The sequence below is a fragment of the Gossypium raimondii genome, chromosome 9 (assembly GCF_025698545.1).
Source record: "Gossypium raimondii isolate GPD5lz chromosome 9, ASM2569854v1, whole genome shotgun sequence".
NCBI lineage: Eukaryota > Viridiplantae > Streptophyta > Magnoliopsida > Malvales > Malvaceae > Gossypium > Gossypium raimondii.
This window is the reverse complement of record NC_068573.1, coordinates 3811573-3831271: the sequence shown is the minus strand read 5'-3', so window position 1 is coordinate 3831271 and position 19699 is coordinate 3811573. Positions and strand designations below refer to the sequence as shown.

At 32.4% G+C, this 19699-nt stretch overlaps 1 protein-coding gene across 2 annotated transcripts; it reads right to left on the bottom strand.

Moving 5' to 3' along the window:
* Positions 1-10901: 10901 nt before the first annotated feature.
* On the bottom strand, positions 10902-14741 carry LOC105798183 (beta-1,3-galactosyltransferase GALT1). Of its 2 annotated transcripts, none has more exons than XM_012628154.2 (8): positions 14506-14741; positions 13366-14142; positions 13116-13291; positions 12765-13046; positions 12558-12686; positions 12304-12483; positions 12107-12214; positions 10902-11647 (listed from the first exon to the last, which is right to left on the bottom strand). In XM_012628154.2, exons 2-8 carry the CDS (start codon positions 14123-14125, stop codon positions 11441-11443), a joined length of 1842 nt encoding a protein of 613 aa, XP_012483608.1. In that variant the 5' UTR covers positions 14126-14142; positions 14506-14741; the 3' UTR covers positions 10902-11440. The 2 variants fall into 2 exon arrangements, with proteins under 2 accessions (XP_012483608.1, XP_012483609.1); XM_012628155.2 differs by having other exon boundaries at positions 13366-14131; positions 14506-14740.
* Between the last annotated feature and the right edge of the window lie 4958 nt (positions 14742-19699).

Here is a 19699-nt window from a genome sequence, read left to right as displayed (position 1 = left end):
AAAATAAAATTTTCCATTTTTTCAGCCCTCCTATAGCAACAAATCAAAAGCAACCAAATCTAAACCAGCCAAAAGCAATAAATTTATATAATACTTCAAATTAAACAAATAAAATAATATTAATATCAATAAATAAAATAGAATTCATATTATTTTTACAAAAATGTTAAAAGTTAAAATGATAAAAATATTTATGCAATACACTATGACGGCGGAAGTTGCGACTGCTGAAACATTTTCATCATATTCTGGAGCTGCTGTTGGAGTTCATCATACTTTCTGCTCTGCTCTGCTTCTCTCGATGCCGCATCTGCTTTAAATTGTAGCTGGAGCTTTTCATATTTCTTTTGAACCTCTGCTTCTCTCGTTGCAGCCTTTGCTTCCCTCGCTGCTGCCTCTGCTTTAAGTTGTAGCTAGAGTTCTTCATATTTCCTTTGAACCTCAACTGTGGTCACTTGCATCTGAGCCATCTGGTCTTTTAACCTCTGAACTTCAGCTTGAGCCTGACTCCCCGAAGGCATGTATTGCTTCGAGCTGGATCCAAAATATTGGGTTGGGCTAACAAAAGATCCTTGAAATCGAACCCGACCATACCTTTCAGGACCCAAAACTTCAGTAATAATCCGGTTATCAATGTCTTTAAGATGAACAAAACTATCACTAGAAGAAATCGCTTCGTACCCCGCCATTTTATCCTTTAGTTTTTCCTAATAAATAAATCACATAGTTAGGGACGCAATATATATTAAAAAAACAAATGCAACATAACAATAGTCGCATTACAAGCAATGAATTAAACCATTAGAAAATAAACACTATAAATAACTAAAACAAGTCAAATCGTATTAAGTAAACGTACCATAATTTTACCAGCTTCAGGAGTCATATGAGATCAATCTTTCTTCCTATGTGTAATTTCAAAAAGTTGAAGGCGTCCAACTTTTTGATCGGACGACAGTTCCTACAATATAGTAGTAAAAATATTATTTAATGGAAAGTTATACATATTTGACCGTATTAAAAAATTAAAAATACCTCCGCCTCAGCTACACATGCAAAACTTTTTGACCCGGCTGTGTGAGTGAATTTTTGTTTCTGCCTGCTGCTTTTTCCAACTCGTTCATGATCCTACGTTATGAAATTTTTAGTACGTAAATAGTAAATACTATAAACCAAAATAATTTCAAGAGTTTGGAAGTACATCATACCTCGCCTTTCTTCGAATGCCAAAATCTAACCGCATCTTCCCATTGGTACCTCAGCATACCCGGCGAGACATTTTGCAATTTCTCATCGAGGGTTGTTTTTGTCTTATAATAATATTTCTTCAAAGTAATTTTATGGTTTCTCTATATTTTTCCCAATGCCTTCTTTACATAAGTATCCGAGACCTCTAAAGCAAACCTCGCCTGCAAAAAACACAAGTTAAGAAAGTAAATATAAATGAAACTAATTCCCAAGTATTACAGATGAAATTAACATTTTGTTACCTTAATATTATCGAGGGCTTGATTTTTGTTACTATCGGACATTTGATGCCATGACTCGTAGTTGATAGGCAACATATTCGCATTTTGTGCTAAAATACCCATGTATCCTGCTAAAAGTCGAGCTTCTGATCTAACAGGCTGACCAAAACTGTTTCTGCATACCTTGACACGCTCGACTGGATCTAACTCGTATAAATCTCTAAGTAGCGTACGTCCTCGCCCTCTGTGCGTCCTACCATTTTCAGTTGAAAAATGGTATATTATAATATAATAATTTGAAAAATAAATCAATTATAAGTCAACACGCATGTAAATTAAATGTAAAATTACTTTCAACTTCTGTAGGATCCTCAAGTGTAATCGGAACATTCGAAGATCCAATTACTGTCTGTTGTTCACTATTTGTTTCTGTCGAGTTTGGATCATTTTGAACAATGCTTAGAACTCACATTTTTCTTCTAGGCATTTTATCTGCAATACACATAAAATAGTTGAAAACTTAATAACTAATTACAATAATAACAACACTTACAAAATAGTTGAAATATATAATAAAACCAAGATTTAAATTATGATATTACATATAATTAAACAATCGTAAAATCTTACTACATCATTATTCATAAATATCTTCATCCGTATCCTGATGAACCCATTGAAATTGTGTACTAGTACTAGGGATATTATCGTTTAAGTTTTGTTCTGGAAATGGCAAAGATTCTGATCTATCGTCGATGTTATCTCTACTTCCACTGCCCATGTCAAACAAATCTTTAGGGATGTTACGGAGTACAACGTACCAACCCTCATCAGTTGGATCTTTTGAGTAAAAAACTTGTTTGACTTGAGATGAGAATACATACGGCTCATCTATCAGTTGTTGTCCTGTGTGAATCAATCGAGCGAAGTTCACCATTGTAAAACCAAATTGATCTTGCTTAATTCCACGAGCAGTATTAACATCGGCCCAATCACCTCGAAATAAGACAACTTTCCATTTTCCGTAGTAATCCAACTCAATTATGTCAGTGAGAAGTCCGAAATATTCCACATTTCCCTTGACAGGATTATTGTCCCTAGCACTAGCATAACTTGTAATTGAGGAATTAACAACTATTCCACAATTTTGCGTTCTCCTCAATCTCTCACGATATTTTGTATGAAATCTGAATCCGTTGATGAGGAATGCACTATATCTTTTAACCACTCGATTTGGACCTTGGGAAAGCCATTTAACTTCGTCATTGATGTTCTTCCCACTCCAAACCTATTGAATGGAAAGTAAACTGAGTAATTAAAAATGTTATAAGAAAACATTATTATTTGTCGATGAAAGCTCCAATTGCATACCATTTGGCTTAACCATTCATGAAAAGATTCTGTGAACAACTCATGATATCTCGATGTTGTGTTCTTTGGGAGCGTGAACGAGATCTTAATATTTGTTGTACTTACTATGTTAAAAAAATGTTCACTTTGTTAGAAGATAAACAATTTTTAATTTGATAAATATTTATCAAATTTGTAGAACTTACTTCCGTAAAGGTTCCATTAATTCGTGGTGAAACAGAAAATATCGATGTGCTTGTACCCACGATAAATCATCTAATTCTGTAATTTCAACTTTGCCGATTGGTTCTCCAAAACTTTGGAACAAATAAGTATCAGCGAAGTTATGGTCCGTGAGCCCAGCATTTCTATTTGGTCTGTTCAACCTTGTTTCAACATCTTCCAAATATCTTGAACAGAAGGTCATACATTCCTCTGCCAAGTAGCCTTCAACAATCAATCCTTCTGGATAACGCTTGTTGTGGCAGTAAGACTTTAATTTGGATAGGAACCTAAACACGATATACAACATTATCAAAAGTTGTAACTAAAGGCATAGAGGTGAATGAAGGAAAATTTTAAAAATTTTAATTAACACCTTTCTATGGGATACATCCATCGATAGAAAACGAGTCCGCCAAGAATTGCTTCATGCGGGAGATGGATTATCAAGTGAACCATAATGGTGAAGAAGGAAGGTGAGAAGATTTTCTCCATGTTGCATAAAGTCAAAGCGGCTCGATCCTGTACCTTCTGAAGTTCTTGAACATCCAAAACTTTGCCACAAATGGCTTTCATTATATTGGATAATTCAATTATACAAGACGTCACCTTCTTGGACATACAACATCGTAGAGCAACTGACAGTAAATCTTGCATCAAGATGTGATAGTCATGTGATTTTAGCGAATATAATATTCGATCTTTAACACTAACACATCGAGATATATTTGATGCATACGCATTTGGAACCTTTATATCCTTCAACACCGTGCAAAGCAATTCTTTCTCCGTCTTCGACATTGAAAAAATAGAAGGCGGCAACCGATATTTCCCATTCGAAAGTGGATTGGGATGAAGATCAGGCAGAATTCCCATTTGGACTAAATCAAGTCGACTCTGAAGATTGTCTTTTGATTTTCCGTTGACATTCAAAATTGTACCCACAATGTTCTCGCAGACATTTTTCTCAATATGCATAACATCAAGATTGTGTCGTAAAAGGTGATGCTCCCAATAAGGCAACTAAAAAAAATAATTCTTTTTTTCCACAAGTCTGCCTCATTAGGATCGTCCTCTTCATCAGAGTCATCATCAGCTTCATCATTTGATCTTCTATTTCTTTGCATGTTTGGCGGTTGGTTCATCTTCCCATAAATGAAATTCATATCTTCCAACATGAACAAGATTTCAGAGCCACTGGTCTGCGAAGGAGCTTGTCTGAACTCTTCAGTACCGTCAAATACAGAACTCTGAAATCTAAATCTATTATTTTCTGGTAACCACCGACGATGCCCCATGTAAGAGAACTTCTTCCCATTGTACAACCATTGCGAACATGTTTGTGCAGCACAATAAGGACACACATAACGACCCTTGGTACTCCAATCGGATAAATTAGCATAAGCGGGAAAGTCATTAATGGTCCATATCAAAGCTGCACGTAAATTAAAGTTCTTCTTTCTTAGCACATCGTATGTCTAGACACCAGCAGTTAATTGTTTTAACTCTTCAATAAGTGGCTGTAAATAAATGTCAATATCATTCCTAGGCCCTTTCTCTCTAGGGATAATCATAGATAAGATAAGGGAAGATTGCTTCATGCAAATCCACGGAGGCAGATTGTAAGGAACAAGCACTACTGGCCAAGTACTGTACGCAGTGCTCATGATCTTGAAAGGATTAAATCCATCAGATGCTAGTCCAAGCCTCACACTCCTAGGATCGCTTGCAAAGCTTGGAAATTTATTGTCAAATGATTTCCAAGTTAAATAATCTGCCGGATGCCTTAGTAATCCATCATCGGTTCATCCGTCATGGTGCCATGTCATTGACTCTGCTGTCTTCGGCGACATGAAAAGCCTTTGAAGCCTTGGTATCAACGGAAAATACCGCAAAATCTTGACTGGCTTCTTTCTTGATTGTGCATCATTTTCATCGTCGTTCCCATCTTCTGTGTTTCTATGTATCCAACGGGATTTGCCGCATGACAACACTGTTGGTTTTTCCGATCGCCCCAATACAACATGCAGTCATTCGGGCAACTATGGATATTGTTGTACCCAAGGGCTAAATCTTTTATCATTTTATTCATGTCTTTGCATGAGTGAGGGATTTTTGCAAAAGGAAACACTTCTCTCAAAAACTCTAACAGCATTGTCAACGAGTTTCGGGTCCACCCTCCCAAACATTTTAATTGAAAAAGACGAACACAGAAGGACATTTTTGAAAATTTTGATCCCTCATACAGTTCTTCGTTCATGTCATTAAGTAGCGCGTAGAACTTTGCCGCTTTTCCATTCGGCTCTTCATGAGGTACACTACTTCCCGGTTCGGTAAAAGCATTTCTCCCAATATTACAATCATCAGAATCCACAAAGTCCACTGGGAACGACTGGACACCATGATTGTGCATATTAAATGCATCCTGCAACATACCTTCCATGTCATCCCCTATATTAGACTGATGGTAAGCAGTACCAGAATAAGATACATCCATCCTTGAAGAGGAAGTACTAGGCGGGCATTCTCCATGAAATAACCATTGTTTATAACCCCGAACAAACCCATCAACAATTAGATGCTCGTATACAATCTCACGGTAATGCCAGTTTATGTTCACACAATTCTTATAGGGGCAAAGAATCATGTTCTCTTGGCTTGCGTATTGCAATGCAAAATTTAAAAACGTCTGTACTCCATTTCGATAATCGTTGCTTACCCTTCACAAATTCATCCAAGACTGGTCCATTTCTTAATTCTTGAAGTCTGATTTTCACCAGAAATTACAACGTTCAGTTCTTCAGTTATAAGTATAAATGAGTTATGTATGATATATATTTCTGTATTAAGTAAATTATGTTATTAGAAAGGAATATAATATAAGTTATGTAATTCAAAATTTTATCTTAATATTGTATAAGTTATCTAAAATTAGAAATTGATGTGTACTTAGAAATTAATATTAAACGAGTTATGTAATTAGAAATTTTATCTTAATATTATATAAGTTATCTTAATATTAAACGAGTTATGTAATTAGAAATTTTATCCTAATATTATATAAGTTATCTTAATATTATATAAGTTATGTAATTAGAAATTTTATCTTAATATTATATAAGTAATCTTAATATTATATAAGTTATCTTAATTTTATGTAATTAGAAATTGATGTGTGATTAGAAATTTTACCTTAATATTATATAAGTTATGAAGTGTCCCGCTAAAAGCTATGTAAGTTGTGAAAGTAGATCTGAAATTATCATTACTTAAGCTATATGTAAGTTATATATTATGTAAGTTACATAAAATACATAAATTATGATAAGAAAATTAAATAAATTTGAATTTCGTCATTCAAATTAAATAAAATATTTTAAAGTTATGTAAGTTTTAACTAAATTTTTGTAAGTTATCTAAAATTAAACTTAAAATAAATTAAAAGTTTGAAATGATTCAAATTAAATAAAATAAAACAAAACGAACTAAATTTCCGTGATTAAAATAGCAACTAAAAGGAAAAAAATAAAATATTTGGAGGAAAACATATAAATATGTAATTTACTTGCGATATGGAATAATATGTATACAACAATTAAGCATATTTGATATCAATGAAACTGAAATGTGAAAAGAAAGTGGATTAATTTGTTATTTAATGTAACGTGTAGTTAAGAAATTTCAATAATTTTAAAATAAAAAATTTAATCCAAATCCCAGTACTGTTGGTTAAATTGCTTCTATTTTGCTCAACATATATAGCAATCGTTGATGGATGATAACAGAAAACATAAGTCATAAAAGTACAGGGAAATTGTAAAATAAGTAAAATGAAACATAAGCTAAAGGAAAACAACCAAAACCAATTACATGTATACAAAACCAAAGCCCCAAAAGAAACATTTTTCAAAAATCATCATGATAAAACTATTATTGATTTTAGTTATGAACTACAACATACCTTAATATTTAACTCAACTTTGTCTACTTCACTCTCACCAGCAAACAGATACTGTAGTCAGAAATATGAATTTTGTTAAGTAATTTGGGAAAATGCATATAAATAAGGGAAAAAAATGTTCAGATTTTAACATGTACCTGCCCAAACAATAGTTCCGCCAAAACACAGGCAGCAAACCAGATGTCAATGGTCAGATATGTATTAAGTTGCACCAAATATTATTTCTGCCTACAATAGATGGACCATGATCAGACTAGCAGCAAATATTTTTTCAGTTTAGCCATCAAATATGTAAAACTTTATCGATATCACAACCAAATATTACTTGGAAACATTAAATGGCAGCTTAAAACTTTACCAATATGAGAACCAAATATAAAAAACTTAATGAATACCAGTGACCCTAAACCAAATATAAAGAAAAGAGAACTAAAAGCAGCCAGGTATTTACGAAACTATAGAAAAGTAACTAAACAAAGTATCAATTGATAAAGTCAAGTGAAACATAAGATACTTAGCATCCATTGATGAAGACAATACAATGATGTGAATACAAAATCAACTAGCATGTTTAAGAATTTAAAATCTCAAATATGTTAAAAAAATTCAATGCCAATACAATGCACAAACGATTTTAAAAAAATTCAAATACTTAGAAAATATTAAAATACTAACCCAAATTCACGCATGAAGATAACACTTGAAATGGATTTTTTTTGTTGAAAATCGGTATTCCAGATAACATTCACGCATGAAGAAGAGAAAGGAAGTTGCCGAACTTACCGATGGTTGCGGCACCGGAGACGCACAGTGGCTGTGATGTAGCAAAGCAGACGGCACCGTAGAGGATAACGTCGGGTTTGGGGAACTGTAGGGATTAGGGAAATTTTAGGGATTTGGGGGAGATGACAGTTTGGCGAGGGGGAGAATCGGGGTTTGGTTTTGTTTCGGTCAAAAGGATGGAAAACAAATGACGCCGTTTTTCTCCTATTTAACCCATTTGCGGCATTTATACATAAGCGCCACTAAATAATTAGTCAAACGCAGTCGTTTCCATATCAGTTGAATCAAACTTCTGGCATTTTTAAAAAATTCCACAACTTATATAGAGAAAATGGCACCGTTTATGTAAAACATAAAACATATTTGCGGCGCTTTAAGGAAAGCGCCACTATAGACAATGCCAAAAGACACAGTTTCTTAACTCATAATACACTTTTGCGACGTTTACAAAAAAAATGCCACAACTTATATAGAGAAAACGACACCGTTTATGTAAAACATAAAACATATTTGCGGCGCTTTAATGAAAGCGCCACTACAGACAATACCAAACGACACAGTTTCTTAACTCATAATACACTTTTGCGGCGTTTACAAAAAAGCGCCACCAAAAGCAAAGAACAAAAATGGCCATGTTTTGCTAACATTTTAATAAAATTTGTGGCGTGTTTATAAAAACGCCGATAATGCCTCACTGTTTGCGGCGTTTTAATATAAACGCCGCTAATGTTTGTAATTTCTTTTAAATTAGAGAGAAAATATTAACTAATAAAAAAGGAGAGTAATGCATCTTTAAGAAATAAATACATCAATATATTTTTATATTGAATAAATTTAAATATTTATGTATGCAATATAAATAAAAAATTATTTTAATTATATCAATATTTATATTACAATATCTGGATCAAACTAATTAAAAGTTAATGTATACAATTGAACAATAAAACATTGTTCATGTGTGCTTTTGGGATTTAACTCATTTTCATATATTTTTTTAAATATTAATTTATATTAATATTATTTACATTTATATTCTAAAATATCCAAGATTAAACACAAAGCCCCAAACCCTAAAGTGGAAACTCTAAAACCGTCAATCATATAAAATACCAAACCATCAAACCCTAAAATCCAATCCCCACTATACTGTAAGCCTTAACCGTAAACCGTAAACCCCAAACTATAAACTATAAACTATAAACCCTAAACCCCAAATCCTAAATCCCAAACTGTAAACCTTAAACCTTAAACCTATCAATTAACAATAAAATACCAAACCCCAAAATCCAATCCACACTATATCGTAAACATTAACCGTAAATCTTAAACCCTAAACCATAAACATTAAACCCATAGACCACAAACAATAACCACAAAGTCATAAACTTTAAACCCTAAAACTAGCCAAACCCTAAAATCTAAACCGTAAATCATAAACCATAATTCTAAACCATATCTTTAGGAATTCGGGTGGCCAATGTTAGTTTAGTACAAAAAATATATTTTATATTCTTAATTATATTAAATAATATAGGTGTGCTACAAAGTGGCATGAATCCCAGTAAAATTCAAATGTTATTCTTTAATTAGTTTTCAAATAGTATCTTTAAACCTTGAACATCAAACCTTCAATTCCTAGCCCAAAATAAAAAATAGTTAAACCCTAAAACTCTATACCATTAACATTAATTCTTAAATTCTAAATTCTAAAATGGAAAAATAAATTAATTTTATTGCGGCGTTTTTACCTAAAATGCCATTGAAGTACTAAAAACGACGCGGTTTTGGTTAACAATTTTGCGGCGCTTTTGCATAAGTGCCACCAATTCTAATATACCTTAAGACCAAACGCTGCGTTTTGGTTAAGATATTTTGCGGTGCTTTTTATAAGGAGCCGCTAATACTGTACTTTAGCAGCGTTTTCGAATAAGCGCCACTAAATCTAATATACCTCAAGACCAAACGCTGCGTTTTGGTTAAGCTATTTTGCGGCGCTTTTTATATTGCGCCGCTAATACTAAGCTTTAGCGGCATTTTTTCATAAGCGCCACTAATTCTAATATACTTCAAGACAAAACGCTGCGTTTTGGTTAAGATATTTTGTGGCGCTTTTATAATGCGCCGCTAATACAGTGATTTAGCGACGTTTTTTCATAAGCGCCACTAATTCTAATATATCTCAAGACCAAACGCTGTGTTTTGGTTAAGCTATTTTGCGGCGCTTTTTATAATGCACCGCTAATACAGTGATTTAGCGGCGTTTTTTCATAAGCGCCACTAATTCTAATATACCTCAAGACCAAACGCTGTGTTTTGGTTAAGCTATTTTGCGGCGCTTAATATAGTGCGCCGCTAATACTGTGCTTTAGCGGCATTTTTGCATAAGCGCCACTAATTCTAATATACCTCAAGATCGTACGTTGGGTTTTGGTTAAGATATTTTGCGGCGCCTTTTATAAGGCGCCGCTAATACTATGCTTTAGCGGCGTTTTTGCATAAGCGCCTCTAATTCTAATATACCTCAAGATCGTACGTTGGGTTTTGGTTAAGATATAAAAGGCGCCGCTAATACTATGCTTTAGCGGCGTTTTTGTATAAGCGCCACTAATTCTAATATACCTCAAGATTGTATGCTGCTTTTTGTTTAACATTTTCTGCGGCGCTTACAAATAAACGCCGCTAATTGTGCTATATAATGGCGTTTTTATAGTGCGCCGCTATTGCCGCTATTCCTGAAGATAAAACGATGCGTTTTGTCAACATTTTTATGGCGTTTTTGTTCAAAAACGCCACTAATGATATTCTTTTACGGTGTTTTTTCAGAAAACGCCACTACAGGTCCGACTTTTTACGGCGTTTTACAAATTGCGCCTCTAATGCTAGATCTTTAGCGGCGTTTTATGCTAACCGCCGCTAATGCTCGATTTTTAGTGTGCATTTTTATTAAAATGTATGTTGATGTGTCAAAAAATTAAATTTTTTTTCTAAAATGTTGTTAAGCCCTTGTATACTTATAATCATTGGTTTCACCATTTTAGGCCAATGATGATACCCATAAATATAATCTTTGAGAAGAAAAAATTGTTATCTATGAATGTGCTATACAATCTCTCTTGTTCAAAATGTCATCTTGGATGTAACTTAATGATTTTTACAATCATATTTAAGCTAAAAATTTAATAGGAAAACTATGGTTACTAAGATATAATACTGTTTTGAATACATAAAAAATTTAGTAAAAGTATCATGGGGACCTTTGTACTAAGAGTTAGATTGTATTTTACCTCTTTATTCAAAAATGAGTAAATTAATCCCTATAGATTAGATTAAAGAGCAATTTGGTTCTTTCTAGTAAAAATCTAATCTATTACTACTATTAAAAACTGGCGTTGCTAACAAAATAACTAAATAGTTACTCATGGCGTGCCAAATGCACCTCATTCTGACATATATAGACCAATTTTTAACAGAAGGATCAATTTTCTCTTTAATCTAACGTATAGGGACTAATTGGACCATTTTTTTAAATTAGGGGGCAAAATGTAATCCGACTCCTAGTATAAGGATCTCAATAGTACTTTTGCCTAAAAAACTTGTAAAAATTGAATATATGTACTTGCTTCCTAAATCCGGTTCACTAAGGCTTAGCTTATCAATTGCAGCATTTAACAACACCCTCTGCCTGCAACTTTTGCCATAGGCAAAGCATCTCTCTGGGGCTTTGGTAATGAGCTACAACAAAACCATCATTGCAACCTTCATTGTACACCCTCTTTTCATCCTTGTAATACACTTTGAAACCTTCCTTTTTCATCTCTGCTATCCATATCCCCATTGCTACATCCTCCAGCTTAAACATCTGTTTTGCATGTCAAGAAATACCCAAGTTACTGGAATCATATGATTTATGATCATTTCGATATAGTTAGAAATTCCTTATCCAACTTGCAGTTCACCTTGATTTTTAATAGGGTTAAATCACTTTTTGAGGCTTAATTTTTTTATCCAAGTTAAGTCCTAAATTTGATGATTGTTTTCACATTAAAGCTTGAATTTTTTATTGTCCATGTTAGTCCTGAACTGATAATTGTTTTCATGTTGGGTTTTGAATTTTGGGGTTTTTAAGGAAATGTCAAAAACCAACTTGGACAAAAAAAAAGTTCAGGCTCTAATGTGAGAGCAATTGCAAGTTCAGGGTTAAACAAAAAGTTCAAACTCTAATGTAGGAATAGTTACTAAATTTAGACGTCAAAAAGTGATTTAACCCTTCTTAATATCTAAGGTTTATAAATGTTTATAAAATTTGGAAGGGACTTACTCGTAAAGATCCTTCTTTGTGCTTTGTATATACAGCTTTAGCTATGTCATTTGAGACCACATAACCAGGGCCATGTGCCCAAGGAGGGTAAGTCTTTTCCGGATATTCCTTCATATACGCAAAACACAAGAGCAGTTTAGAGACATTTAATCAAACACTTCATATGCATCGCAATGCTACTAGTCCTCTAAAATTACCTCAGGACTGATGTACCATTTACTGTCAGCATTCCTATGAGGTTGAGCATCATAGTTTATAAGACCATAAAGCAGCCCATGCTTCACATTTTCTTTACTTATAGTACCTAACACTTCATCCACTCGAACAAAGGCATCATCGTCCGTTTTCATCACATACTTGGCTGAAACAGCCTCAGTCTATTAAAACAAACACAAATTTAAGCAAAATTCAATAGAAAAAGGGGTTTTAATGTTTTAAGACTCAAACTTACCCCAAAAATGCAGATTGCAATAGTCTTCCATGTAATAAGACCATAATAATCAACAAAAGGCATCAATTGAATGTCACCATAGGTCTTTATCTCACTCCAAAGTTCCTCATTCACTATCTGGTTCTTATGCTGCAGTGTTATTTAATCAAATATTTAGTATGCATTTCATGTTTAAAAAGGCAACAAATTCACCAAATAGGAACGTACTAGACCGACGAAAAACCGGACTGCGACTGTTCCGGACTTTACTGCAGGGTATTGCATCCAAGTCCTTCGAACTGCCATTCGGCGTTTGAAGTTGTTTGCCGTCGAAAAGACACCAATAAATAGGTCTAACGGACGGTGTAGTGGGAGCGGAACCGTTCTTAAAGCATCCAAGTCATCAATATGTTCCAAGTCCGCAGATGTAGGTAAACCACTGGCTAACACTGATGTTAAGTTGATATCTCCAAATATCCTTACTTCATTCACAAGCCATGGTTCTAAACCCTATAAGATCATCATAAAAAGTTAGAAAATTGCTAAAAAAGACGGAAAATTAAGTGTTGGGAAAAGTACTTCACGGCATGCGAACGATGTTATTTGTTTTCCATCGACGGTCATATGAAATCCTTCTTCTCCAACCCGAAGTGTCATAACGGATAAATACCCTAACTTGAATGGAAAGTAAGGCTTGCTTCTAGTTCTGTTATCGCGTTTCCCGACCTTTTCACTGCATTGTTTCAAATCATCCACTGCATATCATGCAAAAAATAATAAACATATGTTATCCATGATTCATAACTTAGTCAAAGAGCAAGCAAAGTACCTTTCTTATTGTTTCTAGAGGGGCACCGCTCTTCTTCACCCCAATCTTGAGCCGTAGTCCATGTGTTTTGAACAATTACGGGATCCTCGGTGACCTTATCGCCTTGGAGACGAACATTGTAATGCAAAACAATAGGAGGGTTTGGCTCCTCTGGAACTGATTCCCCTGTTAAATCAATCCTGAAACTTCCGGAAGGACCATTCGGAATGCCGATGATAGTGATTGCAGAGCCTTGAATTAGACCACATGGGATTCTTAACTTATAACCTTTATCTCCAAAATCTTTAGTATCCATTTTACTTAAGAAATAGGGACATTTTTTCCCTTTATGATCAACTGAACTTTCATTCACCTCGATTTGTTGCTTCTTCGCAACGATATCCATAAGATTGTCCCACGCGATTCGAGCTTCTCGAACGGCTTCTAACGCATTCGGTAATCCTTTGCTGTAGTTAACTATATGCTTCATTTCATTCCATGTAAATAAAGAACTTTGAACTTCACTAGAGAAATTCCTATCAAGAAACAATCCCGAAACTAACTCGTCCGCGAGAACGACTTGATTAACAGCTTCGGGACTTTGAATTACCGGAGAAACGGTAGGTTGTTGTACCCATTTAAGTCGCGGATCAGTCGTATTTACGAAGATACGTTGCTGAAGACTGTTGTTCGAAAAAGGGTTCTTAAACATCACATTATATCTTAATATCAAGATCACAATGAAAGACCCCATTAGGACACATGCCAACCATTTCTTCATTTTTGTCTGAAATAGCACTTTGTCGTGTAATTAAAAAAAAAACAGAAAGATTAAAAAATTTCAATCAAAACTCCGTTATTTTGTTAATAACAAAACAAATGATTCAGTCAAAAATATCATTCAAGACTATGAAAAAGTCAAAGAAGGAAGCATAAATTAAAAGAAATTGTCAATGCATCAGCCATCACAAAAGAATAACATACAAACAAAACTAAAAAGAACAAAGAAAAGATCAAACTTCAAAACATATTATGATATACATACATACATACATAACAAAGGGGGAAAAAGAAAGCTGAAACTAGGCAGTCCCAAAGCAAACAAGTAAACATCCCATGCATGTAAACAAACAAAGTATCAATATATAATAGGTTACAAACCTGAAATCTTGATGGATCTCTTTTAATTTTATTTTGTGGAAGAACCTTGGGGAGTGTTTGGTTGAAAGGAAAGAGAAAGAATATAAAAGAAAAAAGTTGAGAAGTGCAATGAAGAATAAAGGGAAGAGAAATTGAAAACAGAAAAAGAGAAGTTTTGAGGAAGCTAAGGTTTGTTTCAAAGTTTGAAGTTTACGTCAAAATATGAGGCGGTTGGGTTTTTAGGATACTGTTGGGAAGTCTTTGTTCATGTTAAGCTGACTCTAAGAAACCATCGTCCAATAAAGACACCATAGGCAATTTGTTTTTTCAATTTTCTTGTTTGACTTCTCCATTTTCCACTATTTATTTATTACCTTAACTATGATGTGAAATTAGAGGCGTTCAGTCCCACCGTACCTAGATATAATATTAATATATTTTATATTTATTTAAGTTTAACTCGACTTAAAATTTAAGTTAAAAATTTTATCTAAATCTGTCCATATTTATAAAAGATTAATATAAGTTTATTTTAAGTTCGCCCATATTATTTTTAAAATTTTTAAAATATATTTATTTTATTTTATTTTAATATTTAATATTTAATAATTTTATACAATTTTAATTTATTAAAATTTTGTATATAGTCATCTTAATATTATTTTAATATTTATATTAGAGTAGTATTATATATTTAGTATAAGTTAATTTTTTTAATATGTTCTTAATTACATAATATATAAAAACAACATAATATAAAGTATTAGAAACTTAAAACAGGCCAGACTAAGCTTGAACTTTGAATGTTTAAGCTTGAGCCCGACTAGTATTTTAAACGGGCCTAATTTTTTTTACCCAACTCCATTTTTTAGGCTTAATATTTTTGCCTAAATCGTTCCAAATTTCAAGTGGGTCTTCGGGCATGGGCGGGTAGCTCGACCCATGAACAGTTCTTGGTAAAAATACCATAGAGGTTCTTGTACTATTAGCTAAATTGCATTTTACTCTCTTTTCTTAAAAAATGAAAAAAATTAGTTATTGTATGTTAGATCAAAAAGCGAATTGGTTTTTTCTATTAAAAATTTCATCAAATTGTATTATTAAAAACCGATGTGGCTGACAGAATAACTAGATAATCACATGTGGTGTGTCATGTGTATCTCATACTAACGTATATGGATCAATTTACTCTTTAGTTTAACGTACAATGACTAATTTACTAATTTTTTAGTAGAGAGAACAAAATACAAAATATCTCCAAATACGAAACCTCCATGATACTTATACAATCATTTATTAAAGAGTAATTTATTGACATTTTTATTTCATTTTAAAGAAAGTGATAATAAAGTTTTTAAATAAAATATGGCGATAAAGTTATATATCATGTTACATATTTATTTCATTAGTGTTTAGATAACAACAAAATGGTGAATTTAGTCAATCAACTTTGTTTTTTTTTTTTTTTTAATAAAAGGTCCCGTAAATTCACAGGAACCTTCATTTGGCAATACGCAATAATAATATTTCAGATTTTCTTTTCTTACTTTTCTGTTGTTTGAACATATTAATCTGGTGATTTTCTTTTGGGTTAATTCCACCGAACATCACCATACTATTATACAAGTTATCAATGTTATATAAATCGGATCTTTTATTATTAAAAAATTAATTTAACCATTAAATGACATGTTAAATCTTATGTGACTAAATTTAAAATGAAAATTTTAAATAAATAGAACATTATCGTATAAATTTTAAAGTAAAATCTAAAAATAAAGTAAAATTGAAAGAAAGAGCGAACAATATAATTTCCGTAAAAGTTTTGAAAACCTCAAAATTAATATTTTTAAATATCTAATTTTACAATAATAATTTTTTCTTATTTTTCATTTTAAATAATGCCATATATGATTTGACATATTATTTAACAGTTAAATTAATGATTTTAGTTACAAAAGACCTAATTGACATAACCTCAATAGTTTAAAATGTAATTAGAATGTTTTAAAATGTAAGGATTAATTTAAAATAAAGATAATAGTTTAGGGATGTTTGATAGAATTAACTTTTTTTTTACTTTTCATTAACGCGTTCTATTTTTGCCTGCCAGGAAAAATTTCAAATGAGAACTCAGAAATATTATTTAATTAATTAGTTTCTAATTCTGGTAAGAAAACACAAATTCAACTCCTTTTCCTGCTACCTAATCTACACTTTAGAGGAAAATATCAAAATAATTTATTTAAATATAAATATAACGAGTTTAATGTATATTGTTGATATATTTGATAAATATTTATATGTATTTGTGTAGGAATTAATTCGTGCATGCAATGAACAAGTAAAAAAGTAGAAATCGAAAAGATTGAACATGCAAATTTACGTGAAAAAATTCCTCAAAAGAGGATAAAAATCATAGATAAAATGAGGTTTCACTAAATAATAGAATAGTACAAAAAATGGAGAGAATCAAAAGAAAGCCGAAACCCCAAAATAAAAATCCTTTAAACTCAAATATCATAATTCTCTCAATATTAATATTTATGTCATCTAAAACCTAGATTAACTAAGGTCTATTTATAGGCAAAAATTTATAGCTTTTATGATTAGAATATCCTTGGTTGATTAGAGTTTAAGTGGGAAACTAAAACAAAGTTTAACTAGGAGAAGAAAGTCGATAAACTTGAGGAACACGTCGCCAAGTCGTGATGTGGCGTTTGGTCGTTGGGATGAGGTAGGATTGTTTAACCTCCTAAACCTAGCCTAGACGTTATGGCCGAATCTCAAAAATCACAGTGGCCATGATAATGGCATGGAAACCATTTAGCTATTTTCTTTTAAAATTCGTTATCTCTTTATTTAAAATCAGTGTATTGATTTCAGAAAAAATCTAAAGTATTCTCTCTAAATTTTTTAGAAAAATATTATCATAAATTGAATCACTTTGAAAAGTCCAAGATTTAGTATTTGAATAGAACATCTTAATCTGAAAATATTACAGCAGAAAATTTTACAAAAATCATGTTGTTGGTTAAAAATCATTATTTGATACATTACATAAATGATTGATTATCTATATAAACTAGATTAAAGTTTCATAAAAACAAGTTCTTAAGTTTGAAATAAAATCATTTGGGTCAAATCGTAAGTTTGATAAAACCAGTTTCACATACCAAATGGATAAATTAAATTTTCAAGTTTGTCTAAAACCAAAATCATGCAGAATCAAATCAAAATCCCAAAATCAATGTCCCATGCCACAGTTTGCAAATAATAATTAAACAATCCAAAATATCAAAATAATAAAGTATAAATGTTTATACGAAAATATCCAAGAACTCCATTAGCTGTGCCATGTCCTAACCTCATGGGTTATCTGAAAAGTCAAGAATTTGGAGGGGTGAGCTTTTAAAGCCCAGTGTGAATTCAACATAAAAGAAAATAGTATATAAGTTATACATTTCACATATATACCAACACTTATGTTTCACATGATTTCATATATTGCAAGGTGCATGAGAATGTCAATACAAAGCTTTTTCCAAAAATTAGTGCAAGGTTTACAAAAACATTCCTACTCATTTCCTCTACACACCAATAAAGAGTTCCCCAGAACTCGTCCATCCAATAACATACCATGTTGTGGCCAAGCCACTCAATATCGTAGTCAAGTTGCATTGTTGTGGTCAAGCCACTCAATAACATTGTGGCAGAGCTTTTTCTAGAAATCAGTGCAAGTTTTACAAAAACATTCCTACCCATCTCCTCTACACACCAATAAAGAGTTCCCCAAAACTTGTCCATCCAATAACACACCACGTTGTGGCAAAGCCACTCAATATCGTAGTCAAGCTGCATCGTTGTGGTCAAGTTGCTCAGTAGCATTTTGGACAAGCCACTCAATAACGTTGTGGTCAAGCCACTCAATAGCATTGTGGTCAAGCCACTCACAAACGTTGTGGTCAAGCCACTCAATATTACAGTAAAAGTGCCAAAGCCTTCCTCCTTTCATAATCATCCAAACCCCATGCATATGATATGACATATGAACAATATTTTCAATGGGTATGCTTAACATACGAACCAGATTTATAATCAACATAGTTGACGTGATTAACATGCGAATCAAATTTATAATCAATACAGTCATCATGCTTAACATGTGAATCATATCTCAATTATCACAACAGTAACATGATTTATACATGTCATGCATAATCAATTTTTCCATACAATCACATACAATTAGAGTTGATATGTATAAATAATATCACAACAATCATCAAGTCACACCAATCATAACGTACATTCACAAATAATCAGTTTGAGGTATTTACTTGAATATCACCCCTTTTTTTACGAATTTCACAATGCATTTTGAATACATAATTGGGAGAAGAAAGTCGAGAAACTTGAGGAACACGTGGCGTTTGGTCGTTATGATGAGGTAGGATTGTGTAACCCTATAAACTCGGCTTAAACGTTATGACTGAATCTCCAAGATCCCATTGACCATCATAATGACGTGGAAAACATTTAGCTATTTTCTTTTAAAATTCGTTATCTCTTTATTTAAAATCAATATGTTGATTTGAGAAAAAAATCTAAATTATTCCTCTTTGAATTTCCTTAGAAAAATATTATCAGAAATTGAATCGCTTTGAAAAGTCCAATATTTCGTATTTGAAGAGAACATCTTAATTTGAAAATATCACAGTGAAAAATTTTACAAAAATAATGTTGTTGGTTAAAAATCATTATTTGACACATTTTATAAATTATTGATTATCTATATAAACTAGATTAAAGTTTCAGAAAAACAAGTTTGGAGTTTGAAATAAAATCATTTGGGTCAAATCATAATTGTGACAAAACCAGTTTCTCATGCCAAATGGATAAATCAATTTTCAAGTTTGTCTAAAACCAAATCATGCAAAATCAAATCAAAATCTCAAAATCAAAGTCCCATGCCACAGTTTGCAAATAATAATTAAATAGTTCAAAATATCAAAATAATAAAGTATAAATGTTTATAGGAAAATATCCAAGAACTCCTCCATCAACCGTGCCCATGTCCTAACCTTATGGGTTATTTGAAAAGTCAGGAATTTGGAGGGGCGAGCTTTTAAAGCACAGTGTGAATTCAACATAAAAGAAAACAATATATAAGTTATATATTTCACATATATAGCAACACTTATGCTTCAACATA